At 39.8% G+C, this 21,147-nt stretch overlaps 1 protein-coding gene and 1 long non-coding RNA gene across 9 annotated transcripts; both read right to left on the bottom strand.

The window, feature by feature from the left end:
• Positions 1-4,396: 4,396 nt before the first annotated feature.
• LOC117331370 lies at positions 4,397-7,202 on the bottom strand. Of its 8 annotated transcripts, none has more exons than XR_004533512.1 (4): positions 5,806-7,202; positions 5,596-5,727; positions 5,457-5,539; positions 4,397-5,218 (listed from the first exon to the last, which is right to left on the bottom strand). It is a non-coding gene; the product is annotated as an uncharacterized LOC117331370 (long non-coding RNA). The 8 variants fall into 8 exon arrangements; XR_004533514.1 differs by having other exon boundaries at positions 5,596-5,779; positions 5,858-7,202; XR_004533513.1 differs by having other exon boundaries at positions 5,596-5,909; positions 5,988-7,202.
• A 1,553-nt stretch (positions 7,203-8,755) lies between these two features.
• On the bottom strand, positions 8,756-20,514 carry LOC117331369. The gene is given in 3 exon segments (XM_033890061.1): positions 8,756-10,195; positions 10,197-11,365; positions 18,857-20,514. Coding segments are annotated over 3 exon segments (2,232 nt in total). The 5' UTR covers positions 18,978-20,514; the 3' UTR covers positions 8,756-9,253.
• Between the last annotated feature and the right edge of the window lie 633 nt (positions 20,515-21,147).

The raw sequence follows: 21,147 nt of genomic DNA, 5'->3' as shown, positions 1-21,147 counted from the left end.
TCTCTATAACAAAATTCTATACTGACTAATTTTCTTTACCGTACTCTCTATAACAAAATTCTATACTGACTTATTGTTCTTTACCGTACTCTCTATAACAAAATTCTATACTGACTTATTGTTCTTTACCGTATTCTCTATAACAGAGTTCTATACTGACTTATTGTTCTTTACCGTAATCTCTATAACAGAGTTATATACTGACTTATTGTTCTTTACCGTAATCTCTATAACAGAGTTTGGTACTGACTTATTGTTCTTTACCGTACTCTCTATAACAGAGTTCTATACTGACTTATTGTTCTTTACCGTAATCTCTAAAACAGAGTTTGGTACTGACTTATTGTTCTTTACCGTACTCTCTATAACAGAGTTCTATACTGACTTATTGTTCTTTACCGTAATCTCTAAAACAGAGTTCTATACTGACTTATTGTTCTTTACCGTAATCTCTATAACAGAGTTCTATACTGACTTATTGTTCTTTACCGTAATCTCTATAACAGAGTTATATACTGACTTATTGTTCTTTACCGTACTCTCTATAACATAGTTCTATACTGACTAATTGTTCTTTACCGTAATCTCTATAAAAAGTTCTATACTGACTTATTGTTCTTTACCGTAATCTCTCTAACATAGTTCTATACTGACTTATTGTTCTTTACCGTACTCTCTATAACAGTGTTCTATACCGACTTATTGTTCTTTACCGTACTCTCTATAACAGTGTTCTATACTGACTTATTGTTCTTTACCGTAATCTCTATAACAGAGTTCTATACTGACTAATTGTTCTTTACCGTAATCTCTATAAAAAGTTCTATACTGACTTATTGTTCTTTACCGTAATCTCTATAACATAGTTCTATACTGACTTATTGTTCTTTACCGTACTCTCTATAACAGAGTTCTATACTGACTTATTGTTCTTTACCGTAATCTCTATAACAGAGTTTGGTACTGACTTATTGTTCTTTACCGTAATCTCTATAACAAAATTCTATACTGACTTATTGTTCTTTACCGTACTCTCTATAACAGAGTTCTATACTGACTTATTGTTCTTTACCGTAATCTCTATAACAAAATTATATACTGACTTATTGTTCTTTACCGTAATCTCTATAACAGAGTTCTATACTGACTTATTGTTCTTTACCGTAATCTCTATAATAGAGTTCTATACTGACTTATTGTTCTTTATCGTAATCTCTATAACAGTGTTCTATACTGACTTATTGTTCTTTACCGTACTCTCTATAACAGAGTTCTATACTGACTTATTGTTCTTTACCGTACTCTCTATAACAGAGTTCTATACTGACTTATTGTTCTTTACCGTAATCTCTATAACAAAGTTCGGTACAGACTTATTGTTCTTTACCGTAATCTCTATAACATAGTTATATACTGACTTATTGTTCTTTACCGTAATCTCTATAACATAGTTATATACTGACTTATTGTTCTTTACCGTACTCTCTATAACAGAGTTCTATACTGACTTATTGTTCTTTACCGTAATCTCTATAACAGAGTTCTATACTGACTTATTGTTCTTTACCGTAATCTCTATAACATAGTTATATACTGACTTATTGTTCTTTACCGTAATCTCTATAACAGAGTTCTATACTGACTTATTGTTCTTTACCGTAATCTCTATAACAAAATTCTATACTGACTTATTGTTCTTTACCGTACTCTCTATAACAGAGTTCTATACTGACTTATTGTTCTTTACCGTAATCTCTATAACAGGGTTCTATACTGACTTATTGTTCTTTACCGTAATCTCTATAACATAGTTATATACTGACTTATTGTTCTTTACCGTACTCTCTATAACAGTGTTCTATACTGACTTATTGTTCTTTACCGTAATCTCTATAATAGAGTTATATACCAATTTATTGTTCTTTACCGTAATCTCTCTAACAGAGGTCGGTACTGACTTATTGTTCTTTACCTTAATCTCTAAAACAGAGTTTGGTACTGACTTATTGTTCTTTACCATAATCTCTAAAACAGAGGTCGGTACTGACTTATTGTTCTTTACCGTAATCTCTAAAACAGAGTTTGGTACTGACTTATTGTTCTTTACCGTACTCTCTATAACAGAGTTCTATACCGACTTATTTTTCTTCACCATAATCTCCCTAACAGAGGTCGGTACTGACTTATTGTTCTTTACCACAATACCTTGTAAAACCACGTGTCGATGTAAATCTGATCTGCCGGGATATACGTAATAATTACAACAGACTTGCCCTAAATCACAAACACGTGTAGCGACGTGTATACAGGAACCTGTTACGTTATTCACTTTTATACCGCTGTCAGGAAACCCTGGGTGTATTATCCAGTAAATGTCGACAGCAATAGGTTACTAACTACTGATTCCGTACCAAAGAGGCTATTAAAACAACCCCAGGTACAAAAAAAAATGTTAAAGAAAGGAAGAAAAAACGGATAATGTAAACAAGCTAGGGAGGTAAATTAGGAGCTATGAAATAAATATACAATAAAGAATTTCGTTTTTGTTTCTTCCTGGCGTCGCCGCTTTTTTTGCCGGATGAATGAAACAACGAGTGTCGTAAAGTCAACGTTAGGAGAACAAAGATTACCGGCATTGAATTCTTCTCAGTATTTCGTTTCCCGGTATCGAGTGTGAAAGGCCATTGGAACACATTGCGGTGTGGATCAAAATGTCAAATGTGCCAAATGTTTTCTTGCCTAACACGAAGGATATTACAGGAAATTTTCAATTTTTGTCTGGTGTACAGTATGCTCCGAGATTTTTTTATTGGAAAATTGGCCATCTATAACGAAGTCACCTCGCAGATTGATAGACCTTCTAGTGTAAGCTTCCGGCGAGGACCGTGCACGAATTACGTCCATGTTCATTTAAATAACCTCCGGACGAATAGAATCTCGATACTGCAGTTTTGTAATTATAACAGTTTTGTAAAGCCTACTAATGTTTCAAACCATTAAAGTGAGACACGAATTGTTTAACAATAATTTTTTCCCTAATTGCTTTTGTGATTTCATAATCAATAAGTGAATAGGTGGTGTTGGATATTGGTCTCATTGATGCGGTAATCGTTCATTCTCATGTTGCATACACGAATGTTATAGAATGACTCACGGGCCCCAAGACTGCTAAGAGCTCTATACCCAACATTATATAATGTTGTACTTTGACCTGCCAGGATGTCGTGTCATGTTCTCATTCAATTCTATAAAAATCAATTCTGATGCTGATCTGGCTCTACCAATATAGATTGTAAACGCTTTTGGATTATGTTACAGAATTGATGAGCTCCCGTCATCACGAGACCTGTCGTCTGCCTGGCGCCGTCGGCACAGGTGATAATGAAGCTTCGGAATCAGAGAATGCTGGTTTTGAACCTTTTGAACCGTTATTGAAACGTACAATTATTTTAACGTAATTTTGAAATTTGCTTGACAGAAACAGTTACATATTTACTGTAATACTTCCTTAAAAACACTTCCTTGTTTAAACGGTGAATAAAGTTTAAACTGTTTGATGACTGTCCCAGAGACATCGACATCCTAATTTGAAGATGGGATATATTCTCGCTGAACTAAAGTTATAAGGGTTATGACTATGATGATTTAATGTTCCGGCGCGTTGTACACTAATTTATGTACGTCCCCCTTGTATCATGTTGATTGGTTCATGTCCGTGTCACTAATACCACCATTACTGACGTGTTTCGGCCTCGTGTTGGTTCACACCTGTATGTAATTTGGCAGTTGTTCTTATGTTTATTACGTAACTCACGTGTGTTACAATCTTGGTTCATGGTTTCCGTGCCGTTTCAGACACCTGTATATATGTTAATGTGTGTTCGTCTTGTGTGTAATACATTGTCTGTCTGTAGAAATCAAGAATACGACGATACCAGATCTCCAGATATATCTTATCGACAGTGTGCGTCACCGACAAGGCGAATTACATCACTGCCAGGTAGGAATGGCTAAACACGCGCTCCTGCTCGTGATCACACGCCAGGACATCATTCATTATTACACATGCCAGTTACCGTTATCACCATCCGCGAGGTACGTCAGACACTAGTATCGGTCAAGGCTGTTTGATACCGTCGGGGAGACGGATGGCTACATCTTACCCATAACCATATTAAAAGTTATCCAATAATACGACGACGTGCAGTTCATGATCCACATCGAGGCTTTTGGGAATTTTTAAAGAATGTTCTTCTATCAGCTCCTTGTCCAAACGAATGCCTAGTCCCCACAAACTTTGTGACAATTGGCATGGAGTCAATTCAAAATGTTTCAGCTGTTTTACCACATTCTCTTTTAGAACCTTTGCTGGTATGATAAAAGACACTACCAATCAGAAGTTTGAACATTTTTATTAAAAACGACGTGAGCGTCTGGCTATATATGAAACTTTGTCTCAATGAATTAAGTTATGATTACTGGACAGAATGAATATATAACTCCGCTACACAAGTAATATGTTAAATAATCTTAAAATACAAATAAATAATTCATTTATGCAATGAACAGTACACGGTTTTACAACGATTTTTAAAATATCTGGTATAAGAACAATAACTTGTTTTTATATCGTTTTCAATGGAAACCTTACAGTTTGGGTAACCAAGGAAACCTTACAGTTTGGGTAGACATGGAAACCTTACAGTTTGGGTAGACATGGAAACCTTACAGTTTGGGTAGACATGGAAACCTTACAGTTTGGGTAAACATGGAAACCTTACAGTTTGGATAGACATGGAAACCCTACAGTTTGGGTAGACATGGAAACCTTACAGTTTGGGTAACCAAGGAAACCTTACAGTTTGGGTAGACATGGAAACCTTACAGTTTGGGTAGACATGGGAACCTTACAGTTTGGGTAGACATGGAAACCTTACAGTTTGGGTAGACATGGATACCCTACAGTTTGGGTAACCAAGGAAACCTTACAGTTTGGGTAGACATGGAAACCTTACAGCTTGGGTAGACATGGAAACCTTACAGTTTGGGTAGACATGGAAACCTTACAGTTTGGGTAGACATGGAAACCTTACAGTTTGGGTAACCAAGGAAACCTTACAGTTTGGGTAACCAAGGAAACCTTACAGTTTGGGTAACCAAGGAAACCTTACAGTTTGGGTAGACATGGAAACCTTACAGTTTGGGTAGACATGGAAACCTTACAGTTTGGGTAACCAAGGAAACCTTACAGTTTGGGTAGACATGGAAACCTTACAGTTTGGGTAGACATGGGAACCTTACAGTTTGGGTAGACATGGGAACCTTACAGTTTGGGTAACCATGGAAACCTTACAGTTTGGGTAGACATGGAAACCCTACAGTTTGGGTATAAACATGGAAACCTTACAGTTTGGGTAGACATGGGAACCTTACAGTTTGGGTATAGACATGGAAACCTTACAGTTTGGGTAGACATGGGAACCTTAAAGTTTGGTTTGGGTAGACATGGAAACCCTACAGTTTGGGTAGACATGGAAACCTTACAGTTTGGTTTGGGAAGACATGGAAACCCTACAGTTTTGGTAGACATGAAACCTTACAGTTTGGGTATAGACATGGAAACCTAACAGTTTGGGTAGACATGGAAACCCTACAGTTTGGGTAGACATGGAAACCCAACAGTTTGGGTAGACATCGAAACTTTACAGTTTGGGTAGACATGGAAACCTTACAGTTTGGGTAGACATGGAAACCCTACAGTTTGGGTAACCATGGAAACCTTACAGTTTGGGTAACCCTGGGAACCTTACAGTTTGGGTAGACATAGAAACCTTAAAGTTTGGGTAACCATGGAAACCTTACAGTTTGGGTAGACATAGAAACCTTACAGTTTGGGTAGACATGGAAACCTTACAGTTTGGGTAACCAAGGAAACCTTACAGTTTGGGTAACCAAGGAAACCTTACAGTTTGGGTAACCAAGGAAACCTTACAGTTTGGTATAGACATGGAAATCTTGAGTAGAGCTGTCCTTCATTTACTGTTTATACTGTAGCTACACGAAACTGTACGATCAGCAAGCTTGTAGACACGACAGGAATTAAAAAACATACAATTTACAATGCGTAGCATGACTTGTGATTCATGAGCAACAAAACCGACGACTCGACAGGGGCATATATCGTAAACACTGCGCATATGCGTTTCACATGCTTTTCTGGGACAGTACGTCAAACAGACCTTGACTACCATGATAATCCCCTAGTTATGATTCATTCCATCTTCCAGATCCAAGGGCTCGATTAACTTACCTTTTCCTTTGAGGATGTCACAACAAAAGTGGAGACTCATGGTTTATCATTTGATTGGTTCTGGACGTAAGAACAGCCCTATCACGATGCTGATAGATAGATCTCTTTTGAATCAAGCTGGTTACTACTATGTTTATGTTACCACGCGGTTCGTTTTACCTTATTAGAATTATATCTAACAATACAGAAGAGTTCCCAGTTAGTGGACATGTAATAGCTACAAAGTGGCGCACATTGAGTCATGTGTCATGACGGAAAAAAAAAACATATCCAGATCGGAACTAGTGGATTCGAAGGCCTCAAGATATGGCATTAGGTGCCAGTTTTTAAGGACGTTTTGTACAAATGAAAGTTAGCGCCGATAATACCATAAGCATTGCTGACCAACAATGAGGAGCTACAAAATAGTTTTAAAACATGCTGTCCTGGTGAACATGTAACATTGTATTTAATATACAGCTGCCATGTTTTGTTGTACACGAAATGTACATCTGAAGGCGACATTGGTACTGTGGGAGTGTGGGACTGTGAGAGTGTGGGACTGTGGGAGTGTGGGACTGTGAGAGTGTGGTATTGTGGGAGTGTGGGACTGTGAGAGTGTGGTATTGTGGGAGTGTGGGACTGTGAGAGTGTGGTATTGTGGGAGTGTGGGACTGTGAGAGTGTGGTATTGTGGGAGTGTGGGACTGTGAGAGTGTGGTATTGTGGGAGTGTGGTATTGTGGGAGTGTGGTACTGTAGGAGTGTGGTACTGTAGGAGTGTGGTACTGTAGGAGTGTGGTACTGTGGGGGTGTAGTACTGTGGGAGTGTCGTACTGTGGTATTGTAGGAGTGTGGGAGTGTGGTACTGTGTAAGTGTAGTAGTGTAGTACTGTGGGAATGTGGACTGGGAGTGTGGTAGGGAGTGTGGTACTGTGGGAGTGTGGGATTGTGGGATTGTGGGATTGTGGGAGTGAAGTACTGTGGGAGTGTGGTACTGTGTGAGTGTGGTACTATGGGAGTGTGGTACTGTGTGAGTGTGGTACTATGGAAGTGTGGTACTGTGTGAGTGTGGTACTATGGGATGTGGTATTGTGGGAGTGTGGTAATGTGGTACGTTGGGAGTGTGGTAGTGTGGGAGTGTTGGGGTTTTGGGGAGTGTTGGAGTGTGGGCACCAACATAACATACGTAAGGTATTGGACACAGCACTACTTACGTATACAAGTACAAGTAAACTAATAGGTTATAGTGACAGAAATACTATCTTTTAGTAACACGGGTACTAGTGTACCAAAATCGAACACATGCAAGTATTAATTTTACAGGGTAAATACAAAGGGGAAGTCATTGCAGTTAAAATTTGTTTTCTTCAAGTTTTCAGTGTATACTTTATTATCATGGGAATAATGTTTATCAGTAATAATCAAGCTATTACAACATCTATTCATTTAGTTAACTTCATGCTAATAATAAAAATGCATTGATATTAACAAAAGGTATTGCTTAATTATTAAGTAATTACTAGTTAATTTAGGACAAAGTTTTAGTCACACAATTCTATTCTGGATAGTGATTGGTCAGTAGTGTAGTTAGTTTCTTATTGGTCAGTGTTCTCAGTAGTCTATAATTGGTCAATGTTGTGGATAGTTTGTGATTGGTCTATGCTCTCGGTATAGACTGGTCTGGATATATTTCAATTGGTAAATGTTCTCTGGCAATCTGTGATTGGTCAATGGTCTGATATATTTCGATTGGTAAAGGTTCTCTGATAATCTGTGATCGGTCAATGGTCTGGTTAGATTTCGATTTGTAAATGTTCTCTGGCAATCTGTGATTGGCCAATGGTCTGGATAGATTTCGATTGGCAAATGCTCTCTGGCAATCTGTGATTGGTCAATGGTCTGGATAGATTTTGAACGGTAAATGTTCTCTGGTAATCTGTGATTGGTCAATGGTCTGGATAGATTTCGATTGGTTAATGTTCTCTGATAATCAGTGATTGGTCAATGGTCTTGTTAGATTTCGATTGGTTAATGTTCTCTGATAATCTGTGATTGGTCAATGGTCTGGTTAGATTTCGATTTGTAAATGTTCTCTGGTAATCTGTGATTGGTCAATGGTCTGGATAAAATTTGATTGGTTAATTTCTCGGGCAGTCTGTCATTGGTTAATTAAACTTTCTGATTATTTAGTGACTGGACGATATCCTGACAATACAGAGTTTGATCAGAATTTAACTCATCGCTATCTTCAGGTGTTCTGTGTTGAGATAGTACTGCAGAATATCTTAAGCTTATCTAAATCCTGTTTGTAAATAGGGACTTGTAGAAGCGTTCATTTATAATGTACGTGAATGTTAGAATGTTAAGTATCTATAATCTGAACACGATCTTATTTATAACGATGGATGAGAGTAATGAGATAATGCTGCCCCGAGTTGTTATAATTATAATTACAGAAAATCTTGGCAAGAACGATCTATTTTACTTTATCTACAATGGGCGAACACATGTTAGGTTCCGGAGCATTAAGGAAACGCCCCTTTACTTCATCAAGTCTTCAATAGCACCCAAACCGTTCCGAAATTTGCTTTGAAGATTTGAGACTACGCGTCTACCCCCATAACGACAATGTGGTTTTGCTTCCAATATCAGTGAACCAGTTTAAAGGTACACGTAACATCTAATCCACAGCCAAATCTCATCCACACCCAAAACGAAACCGTGTGGAATGGTTACCTGTATATATCTGCTAAATATATCTGGTTCTGACAAATACTGACATTCTTAACTATGACACACCTCAATAACTCGAAAAAAACGGCAATAATGAGAGAGGTCAAGTTATCCAATTTACAATTCAACTAAACTAGTCTTGATACCAATTATGAGTTTCGAACGGCAGATGTTTGCGTTAATATTTCTCACTCCCTGATAAAAGGCATTCTGAATTGTTATCAAATCCATCAAGCTTCGTCAAAGGCATTTCCCCAGAGCAACAGCTTCAGTTTAGGATTTGATGACGTCACAATACGAACACGGTAGCGTAGATCGTCAGAGGTCGCTGATGGGTTGGTATGTTCACGACCGAGTCTATTATAACATAATTTCAGCAAGGTCAACGTAGGATTACATTCCAAAATATCCAGAATTTTCGAAAATCCGTCATTTGTAATCCCACACATATTAAGGCCGAGAGTTTTGATTGACTTATTCCGTTCTAAAGCATTGGATATCTTTAAAATACCAGCGTCAGCAATAAAATTTACACTAAGGTCCAAATGATGCAATGTTTTGTTCATCAAAATGACGTCAGAAAGCATCGCACATCCACCAGAAGTGATGCCACAGTTCTCTAAATTAAGATCCACCAAAGTGGACTTATCATTGAGGTGACGACACATCATTTCCATTCCGTCATCACCAATAAAGTTCCGACTTAGATCTAATTCTGTAAGAGTGCGACTCTGTTGAACACCTTCAAATAATATCCCACACCCTATCCAAGAAATGTTCGCACTGCGCAGTCGCAGCTTTTTTAGCGATTTGTTTTGTTTGAGCATATTTCCCAAACTGATACATCCGCTGTCAGCGATGTCTAGAAAGCTCATGTCTAGATCCGTCACCCCGGGGTTGTGCTTTAGGGCCTCGCCTAGGTGTTTACAGCCCTCACTGTCTACCCCGGTCGATGATAGATTCAGCTGTCGTATGCTGGTGTTTTTGTTTAAGGCGGAAGCCAGCATTTTAGCACCTTCGTTACCGATAGAGTTAAGGCGTAAGTCCAGCACAGAAAGGTGAGGAGACGACTGTAAAGGCTCCGATAGGAAACCAATGTCTTTTCCCGACATTTGCGTTTTACCTATGTGTAATTCCAGTATGCACGAATGTTTGACGAGCATTTCTGCCAGTCGCTTTAGACCTCTCGCCATGGAGGGAGTATCCGGAAATACAAACGGTAATGACAAGCGTCCCAGTGATTTGCATGTCGTCATCCAGTTTAAGAGCATCCGCTGACGTGATTGAGTGGTAAGACAGCCGTGAACACCGTTTGTAGAAAGTTGAGTCCCGTGAGAAACGCTTGCTGTCACCTCTCGCTCTCTCTAGCTGTATTACAGGCGTCATGATCTCCGTGTCACAATTGTAGTATCCGACATCAAAGTTGATTGTCTTCTCTTCCTCTACAGCAGTACTGGTGTCCTCCACCAGGGGACACGGAATGTCGCCTATGACGCTGTATACATCACTCATAGCGTCCATAATCAAAGCTATATCGTGGTAAGCGTCACTGGCCCGGAGTATGTCACAGAACGAGTCAAACTGTTTGGGCTTTCCGTCGGTCATGACATGGATCATACTTTCACACACAAGTCGTCTGTCCGGGTGACCCCGGAACGCTTGTATGTCAACGGAAGATATCACCTGTTTTGCATGAAGATCATCCAGCAATTCAGAAGGATCCAGTTTTTGACAAATTAGTTCAGAAGCACTTTGTAAAATCACTCTGTGTCGCTCGTTTTCAACAGACCCTGTCGACTTCTTCCTGCGCGTGAGCGTTCGGCGAGGAGTGAGGTCTGGGGTCACTATTTTGATTTTACCTGTAGTTAAACTTGAGTTAAGGCTAGAAATTTCCGAATCTAATTTACTAACTGTTGTTTTCTGTAACACAGGTTTGCTGATTTCAATGTTATTATTTTCAGACATTTTCTTCTTCTCTGCAGTATTGGAACTCAAGCCATTCTCCTTCCTCACAGGAGCGACATGCGCAGTCGGTATGTTGCCATCTTTACCACGGTTGTTTTGATACGCTTGGGACATGACGTAGGAGTTCCGGTCTGACGATCCACTAATCACAGCTGAGTTTCGTGGGGTGCTGATAGATGACGACCGGAAGATGAATAGGCGGGGAGGTTTAGGGGGTGGTTTTAAACTATTACTCCTCCGGAACAAGGACTTATCTCTGTCCCCTGGGGAACCGTCCGTAGAGTCGTTCTGGCCCCAGTCAAACTTCTGATCCCGTTTACGGCGTAAACTAAACTTCCTCCAAAATTTCCAAGGCGGGGAATTCGGGCTTTCGGAATCTGAAAGAATAAAAAGAGGAAAATCAATAATCGAATACTAAAAAAACATTAATTATGTGATGATTAGATGAATATTATATCATGCCTACAACCTTGGTATTACAAACTTATCTCTAATATATGAGCATTCAATCAGTAATCATCATTGTCTACATATACTAAGTAAACAGTGAAATGACCGTATAAATGGAGGTAGGACAGGGGTATGTGTGTTTATTTCTCTCTTCTTCAGCGGCGGCTGTGGTGTCGTCAACATTTTACTTTTAAGTTTTCCGTTTAGACCCGTAGCTCAAAAAGTCCAACTTCAACAAAAGTTGGTATTTAGTCAGATTACATAACGGACAGCTCAACACAGCCTTCATTTACGGATTATCATCCAGAATTTATGGTCAAGTGACTCTGAGATTTAGGGATGTTTTATTTTAAATTAACAAAGTTATCTCAACCATTATATACCTGGAACATAATTGCAATGTAGAATGGATATCTCAAGACTGCTGTTGTATTTCTGGGTTAGAAACCTTAGATTTAGAGAGATAGATACAAAATCTTTACCGCTTCTTCGATTGATTTACAAATTAGTAATTCGTGTATTTATTATATGTGTGCCATCTTTATTCATTATTACGTCATATTGTCTATGACACAGCACATCCGTGTAGCTACACCTGGTTAAACTCCTAAATAAGTTGTCTTTGTATCTGGCATGTCCGACACATACTTGCCAGTACAACAACACTACACAGACTACCGGGCAATGTACAAACCCGGGACTGGTCCCAGGCCTAGAGATCCCGTGCTCTCTCGGACAAAATCTCACTTAATTGACTACATAGTCCAGGATTTCTGTCCAGAATTTCGGGGGAAATAGTCTACACAATCTAGAATTAATTACCTCTTCCGGAACGCTTTACATAAGCGCTCCGTCAAATGTTGTGAAAGGTTACGCCCATACCAAATAGTTTTTGTAAAGTGATATTATATATACATATATATGGTATATATGTGTGTGTGTGTGTGTGTGTGTGTGTGTGTGTGTGTGTGTGTGTGTGTGTGTGTGTGTGTGTGTGTGTGGGGAGGGGGGGGGGGGGGGGGGGGTGGGGGTGGGTGGTTGTTTGAGGTGTGTGTGTTTTACAGTTCTGTTACAAGTATACTTTCAAATGCAGATAAAGAGAAAGGTGTGTGTCGTGTAACGGAGGAGAAAATTCAGATACAGCTGTAAAACACCACATGATTTGTCGCCTAAATACTAAAATATCGCACTTAGCTTTTAATCCGTACAAACTCATCTCCCACCCTAATGGGAAAAGGTCGTATATTCTGGTAACAGATATTACACAACCGTAAAACATTTCTGCAAGATACGGCTATCTTGATCCTCCTATCTGTGCTGTCTTGACACCGCCATTTCTCCCTCTAACCGTATCAGCCACTTGCTGATTAGAAAGTGGTACCAAATCACTTTGGGCAGCAATCGAGTAATATAGAATTTGTGGACTGAAATACTTCGATAAACCAACTTCGTAATCCATATCGACAATCTACATGAACAGACATTTGTAGCTCGTCTTCACTCGACGAGCTCACGCTTTCTGATGCTATCAGCGAGATCTGTAACAGTTCTGTTGCCTTTCCTCGCAGTTACACGTAATATCAAACGCCATGAAATATCTAATAATAGCCCAGAACACTACGACATGACTCTGTGTAATTATGACGTCAATGAATGGCCGCGCTTTGACAGCAGTTGGCATTATGGTAGTAAGGTTGATTGTTTAATTTTCATTTGGTGATACAGTGGAAAGTCGAAAGTTCATGGCCACACTATTTCATGCGATCTTCGGATAAAATCGCGAATATATCAGTCCACGAAATCACTTCGTTACACAGTATCCATTTGAGCCTTTACATGTTCTGTAACGATACGTGTCTGCTACGTAATACATCTATCGATCAACTACATTGCATTCTTTCATCTAAACAAAGGATCGAGAGCAAAGATACTCTAGTAATAATGTATGATTGGCAGTTAATACAGAACGTAACTCAGGAGGTGCAACAAGCCCAGTGTCTAAGACAACACGTCTCGGGACCAGTATTGCTGGGCCCCACGGCAAGGCTCCACTTCGCCTCTATTCAAATGAACATGAATACGACAAGCCAATCAAGGCACCATTTTGCATGTGCGTGATTCACGCCGTACTTTAATATACTGTATGAGAATGCTTCATTATAATGTTTTGTCTTTACGATTAGACCATTGATTATTATATTCCTGCTCCATTCAGCTCCACTCATATACAAATCAACAATAGGTCGTGAACAGCCGATGCTGGTACTGACACGATACCAGTCATGATTTGTGTGTTGGGAGGGACCATTTATTGTGGGTATACCACAATGATTAACCACAATAGCATTTGGTGCAGTACAGTTTAGTTACAAATATAAATATATCGATATCCAAACATTTAAAAGGCATAACCTTAAACTATTGATCAAAATATTGGAGTCTCTTTACAAAATACAAATATACTACACATATAAGAATGATCACGTATTGTGCAGATGATATACACATAACGCAGAGATGTTAACATGTATATTCAGTAGATAACATGATGTTGCGTGATTTTGCATACAGCTGTTATTTAAATCACAAACAGACCTGTGACTGACTAAGCCGGTTTGGTATAGACCCCGTCATGTAATGGCTACATCTGGAAATACACGTGCAGTAAGTATGAGCCATGTCTGACAAACATGGAGATCCATATAATGACACCATAGCCATGTTTGTCATAAGTGTTCATGTTGACTCTACACTGTGGTCTGTGGTGCATTCAACCATAACAGTGTTCATGTTGACTCTACACTGTGGTTTGTGGTGCATTCAACCATAACAGTGTTCATGTTGACTCTACACTGTGGTCTGTGGTGCATTCAACCATAACAGTGTTCATGTTGACCCTTCACTGTGGTCTGTGGTGCATTCAACCATAACAGTGTTCATGTTGACCCTTCACTGTGGTCTGTGATGCATTCAACCATAACAGTGTTCATGTTGACCCTTCACTGTGGTCTGTGGTGCATTCAACCATAACAGTGTTCATGTTGACCCTTCACTGTGGTCTGTGATGCATTCAACCATAACAGTGTCTATGTTGACCCTACACTTTGGTATGTGGTGCATTCAACCATAACAGTGTTCATGTTGACTCTACACTGTGGTCTTCGTCATAATTTTACGTTTTCATATAAAAATTATTCTCATAATCTCTTTTCAATAATTTACATGACTGCCATTTAAGATTTCGAAATTAATGAATTGTATTTTAAATTGTCGTTATGTTTACTAAAACCTCCTATCAAATGTATACAGCACATCACTATACCGATTGATTTCGAGGTCATCAATACACACAAGGCGATATCAGTGATGGTTACGTGTTTGCTTTGAGTATATTACGCGACACTGCACAGCCATGGTATTCGCGTAATGCGTTATATTTTGAGATTTAATTAAACCGAACCTAACTTCTGTGGAGAGGTAGTACAGGTCATAGTTCACACCAATGTGTCATCTTCAGCAGCTGAGATAACAGTTGTGATATTAACTTTACAGCAGTGCGAAATGATAAACGTTTTGCGCAGATAAAACCTTTCAGATGTGTATCAAAGCGAGTCTCCTCTCCAACATGAGCCCCACACAACATGTCACCATCAAAATCTTCCAACGCCGTCTAATGTTGCAACTGTTATTATCGTCACCAGAATCAGAATGGTGCATGAGATCAGACCTGCTTTATTCGTGAAGAGTTTGCTTTCTTGAGAGAAAGAAGACAAATAGAACATTTATAGTCGTATAATATGTACATCACCACACGACAGTAACAGGTACTGGTACACCAGGGTTTTCATTCTTTTATCTCGTATACTTACACCATTTTTCTAATAAGGACACATCGCGGTTCTCTAATCAGGACACATTGCGGTTACAGAATCAGGACACATCGCGGTTCTCTAATCATGACACATCGCGGTTCTCTAATCAGGACACATTGCGGTTCTCTAATCAGGACACATTGCGGTTACCGAATCAGGACACATCGCGGTTCTCTATCATGACACATCGCGGTTCTCTAATCAGGACACATTGCGGTTACCGAATCAGGACACATTGCGGTTACCGAATCAGGACACATCGCGGTTCTCTAATCAGGACACATCGCGGTTCTCTAATCAGGACACATTGCGGTTCTCTAATCAGGACACATTGCGGTTCTCTAATCAGAACACATTGCGGTTACCTAATCAGGACACATTGCGGTTACCTAATCAGGACACATTGCGGTTACCTAATCAGGACACATTGCGGTTCTCTAATAAGGACACATTGCGGTTCTATAATCAGGACAAATTGCGGTTCTCTAATCAGGACATATTGCGGTTCTCTAATAAGGACACATTGCGGTTACCGAATCAGGACATATTGCGGTTCTCTAATCAGGACACATTGCGGTTCTCTAATCAGGACACATAACGGTTCTATAATCAGGACACATCGCGGTTCTCTAATCAGGACACATAACGGTTCTATAATCAGGACACATAACGGTTCTCTAATCAGGACACATCGCGGTTCTCTAATCAGGACACATAACGGTTCTATAATCAGGACACATAACGGTTCCCTAATCAGGGCACATTGCGGTTCCCTAATCAGGGAACATTGCGGTTACCCAATCAGGGCACATTGCGGTTCCCTAATCAGGGCACATTGCGGTTACCGAATCAGGACACATTGCGGTTACCTAATCAGGACACATTTCGGTTCTCTAATCAGGACACATTGCGGTTCTCTAATCAGGACACATTGCGGTTCTCTAATCATGACACATCGCGGTTACCTAATCAGGACACATTGCGGTTACCTAATCAGGACACATTGCGGTTACCTAATCAGGACACATTGCGGTTCTCTAATCAGGACACATTGCGGTTCTCTAATCAGGACACATTGTTGACACTTTGCGGTTCTCTAATCAGGACACATTGCGGTTCTTTAATTAGGACACAGTTCGGTTCTAGATACATGTGATAGATATATGGAAGACCAAGGTATGCTCAGTTACAGCAAGATTAAGTGATCTAGTAGACTAAATTTAATATTCCTATATAATAAATACTTCTACATGCCGTGTATTATGAGATCTTTTGGTATTTCACGATAATCACCTCTCAGCCAGTCTCCACTGGATTTTAATTAATAGTACCAATTGACCCCAGCTGTGTACTGGGTTATGATCGTGTTATAACGATATGTATCCCACCATGCCTATAACGTTTTAATTCCAGTAATTCCACACGCCCTCTTAATTATTGGTAAAAGGAAGAACAGGTACGCCCATCTTAAGATCGAGTAATAAATCAAAGTACAGCGCTGTATTTCTATTTCGTTTTGTTCCAGCTCTGTATTTCTATTTCGTTTTGTTCCCGTCGTAAGCACTAGAGTACGTGATGGGTTTTTGTATGAAAGTGGCCTTAGTTCCTCTTTAGAGTTAAATATATAAACAGACATTACCACTGCTACACATTCTATGGTAAGCAGCAAGCTCCGCTACCACCATTGGTTCAGACGTACTTCTGCATGACGCCAATAAGCTAGGTTACGGGTAAATAACGCCGTTCATAATTCGTGTGACGCCAATACATGACGCAATCTAATTACTTTATTCAAGACAAATAAGCTTGCAATTGAAAAATGAATGACGCCAACAGGGGGCGCCAATCATCAACAACAAAGCTTACGGTTAGGATATGTGTGGCATCAAAAAGAGGTGCCAATAATGATGACACAAACAACAAAGCTTACGTCTAGGATACGTTTGATGTCAATATGGGGCGCCATAAATAATGTCATCAACAACAAAGCTTAGGGTTAGGATCTGTATGATGTCAATAAGGGGCGCCATTAGGGTTAGGATCTGTATGATGTCAATAAGGGGCGCCATAAATAATGTCATCAACAACAAAGCTTAGGGTTAGGATCTGTATGATGTCAATAAGGGGCGCCATTAGGTTAGGGTATGTATGATGTCAATAAGGGGCGCCATAAATCATGTCATCAACAACAAAGCTTAGGGTTAGGATCTGTATGATGTCAATAAGGGGCGCCATAAATCATGTCATCAACAACAAAGCTTAGGGTTAGGATCTGTATGATGTCAATAAGGGGCGCCATTAGGGTTAGGATCTGTATGATGTCAATAAGGGGCGCCATTAGGGTTAGGGTCTGTATGATGTCAATAAGGGGCGCCATTAGGTTAGGGTCTGTATGATGTCAATAAGGGGCGCCATTAGGTTAGGGTCTGTATGATGTCAATAAGGGGCGCCATTAGGTTAGGGTCTGTATGACGCCAATATTGTCATCAACATAGGCTTATATACAGAATGCAATAACAACGTGTAGGAGAGATACAACAAATGTGACACTATTAGGCCATACTTGATGTCGACCATATCTGCACCGAGAGCAATAAAAACGGAAGCAGGCAACAACTGGAAATGGCGTCTTCGGTTTAGACAATTTATTCATGACGAAGGTACCCGGGCCTCTATTGTTTTGTACACATGTAACAGGTCTGTCCATCACAATAGGAAAATCTATCATCTTATTATCGCGAGGGGAATCTCGGACGTCTAAGTAAAACGTTTCTGTGGCCGTCACGGTTGGGCGACTCTCAGCAGCTGTACCAGAGTATGTGATTGACTGGTCTGTTGCATGATAACTGGCTGTTAGTCAGATTCAACTCATCACTAATAAGTGGAGAGATGGGCAGGCCGGTCCAGATGTTTGTGGTTTATCTGGGACACCGCCTTTTAACAGATAAAATATTATCTTAAGTACATCATCTTTATATCAGTTTAATATTAATTCCAGAATGGGTCTGGTGTTAGGACCGAGAACCAGTAATTACATTTTACACGTTTTGTCTGATACGCCTGCTCGCCCACGATATCAACAGCTTACGTTTCTATCGAATCTTACCCACATATACACATATACATGTCATCATTCAGCAGAACGGGAGCATCGCCCGGGCTGTGTTAGTCCATCAGTACACACTAGATATGTTGTTATTGTGTTACGTATACTTTGCTGTATATATATATAATACATTCTCAATGACAACACTTTGGCAGATCCGTCCTGTAGGCCGAGTACTTATTGATCTCGTACCACGCTATTTATTATTTACCATTCACACGGAACAGCATATACGTACAACAGTGCATTTAGTGTACACTTCAAATGTTAAGTGTTTCTAGTACAATAAAAAATAATCAAGTTTGCTCGTAAAATGGAAGTATGTGTTTAACCTTAGGACTCTCTGACTTTCACAATAGATTGTAATTTTGAGCGAACAAAACAATTAAGTACGACATCAAAAACTAAATATATATCATTATAATCTGACGACTCATCACCTTCATCGTCGCTGCCATCCTCGAATCCCCAGCTGCCGGACCAAGCTGCCTCGTGACGACGACAGTTGTACGATGACCCTCCGAACAGACTCCGTTTGACGTTCACGAGGATTGAACACATATTGTATATAATCAAGTAGTGATGACGTCACGCCGAATTCCTGCAGAATTACATTGTTAAATGTGACTCACGATTTTTTATCCTATTTTGAAATAACTAACATTCAATAAATGGTGTGGCTTCCATCATTTATGCAAAGCCGCCAGTTTGGGATATTCCAAGACTACCGCTGATTCCAGGATGACTAAATCCCCACTTTTCCTATTATTCCCGGTCGGCAGATAAACGCTAATCACTCCTCAACAGTTTAATACTTTGGTAGAAAGCTATACCGAGCCTGGCCAATACACGAGGTGCCCCGTGTGTATCATTCATCGATATTCCATCTTTGTGATGTAAGTGGACCACGACGAGCAGGGACTGCCTGTCCGATGTGTCTAACTCACGGTAGTAAGCTGGACTGACAATCAGGAAACATTCTTATTTCTACATCAATTCAATAAAGGTCGAATTATCGAAAATTCACGTCTCCGTTCTGTTGTCAAATTGTTGTAAATTCCAATTTACATTCGTAATCATCCAGAAAAAACAACAACTGCACATGAAAGTGTCGATATTTCCAAATCGGTTATAAAACCTTAAACTTTGCAGCACATGGTCAGTGTATAGTCAGTACTGGGATTAAGTTTTTATAAATCCGGCTGTCAAAGACTTCAATATGACTTAGGGACAATGCAGCACCAGGTGAACGAACAATTGTGATAACAGGAAATGATGGACGAATTGTCTCTCCACCAAACATTCCGGACTGTCGACAGGAGGACACTACGGACGAGTTGTCCCAGTCTCTCCACCAAACATTCCGGACTGTCGACAGCAGGCCTATGTCATCTCTCCTTATCAGTTTACATCAGTGTATGTAACTATCGCGGCGATGGCTCCTATCTCACAGACAAACGTCTTATAATGTACTTATCTCCGGCAGGTTTATACCACAGCTTCTAACACCATCATCTCATGTATAAAAACGTAACGGCCGATTCCACGTGCTCAGCAAGAAATGTTGCTAAGGTATATACAATTTTACGGAGAAAAGCTTGATTTACGGGAATTTATATAAACAGCTAGTCTGCCATTAAACGTTAGTTATCACTGGCTTGTTCCAGAGTTGTTATCGTCCTGTTATAATGAGAAACAGAAATGGCGGTTAACTGACCGTTAACTCTTCACAATCGTATCTTACCGCATCAAAAGGCACGCGCAAGTACGCACCACATTTCTAGTTTTTACACAAAACCATGGAGATATGCACGTATTTCACGTAACACACAACAGTCTAATGTATCATCGGAAATACAATTATTGGTAATGTTCCCAAAAACTGGTAACGACGTCTTTCTTACACATCAGCGTTAAACGTAACTCACGTCAAGTCATTGAAGATGCATTTATTCTTTAAATCTCAAAATTTCTGTTAATTCAAGACGCTCCAGAATTCATGTCGCCAATGTTTCCTTTGGGATTCCGACATTTCCATGTTTTAGAGCTGATAGATATTCCGGCACACATGCTACATCCGCAACCTTCCACAAAGAGGAAACAAAACTTACTATTCAATTATTGTAACAAACCAGCGTATTTTGATTTGTTTCCACAAATGCTGTACAGTGCTAGACTGACAAACCAGGAATACTAATAAAACAAGTCTTCAGCCATCAACTCTCCAACTATGCCAACATGTGAGAATGTTTGAAGAGGCCTGCAGTAAATGCTGATGAGGAGCCAGGAACCAGGTTTTAAACAGACACTTAATATAAGACTGTTGTAGAATGGAGAAGTGTAATGAAGGTTGCCTCCAATGTAACATTCCGAGAGGAGAAACGTTTGGTATGCTCATCACACTCTGGCCGCATCACTGTGTGGATGTATTTTATAGTATATATTAATTCCCAACGCTCGTTACATGTTAATGTACCTGTACACTCTGAACAGCGTTACCGAACAGCCCGTACAGTAGTTAGCATTCCAGTATAATGTCGCACGCGCCAGGCCCTCGAAATGTCAACGCCGAAGTGTCACGGGTCACAGGAAGCCGGCTCCATTACAAATGAAAAGGAAATCGATGTCCAACGAGATAGGAATCTCTGGCATGGTCTAAAAACTCATAAGGTTACATAAGATATCACCACAGTACAAACAGCTCCATCTATGTCCCCGTACACACGGGCTC

The sequence above is a fragment of the Pecten maximus genome, chromosome 7, assembly GCF_902652985.1.
Source record: "Pecten maximus chromosome 7, xPecMax1.1, whole genome shotgun sequence".
In the NCBI taxonomy this organism is placed as follows: Eukaryota; Metazoa; Mollusca; class Bivalvia; order Pectinida; family Pectinidae; genus Pecten; species Pecten maximus.
This window is presented reverse-complemented; position numbering and strand designations above follow the sequence as displayed.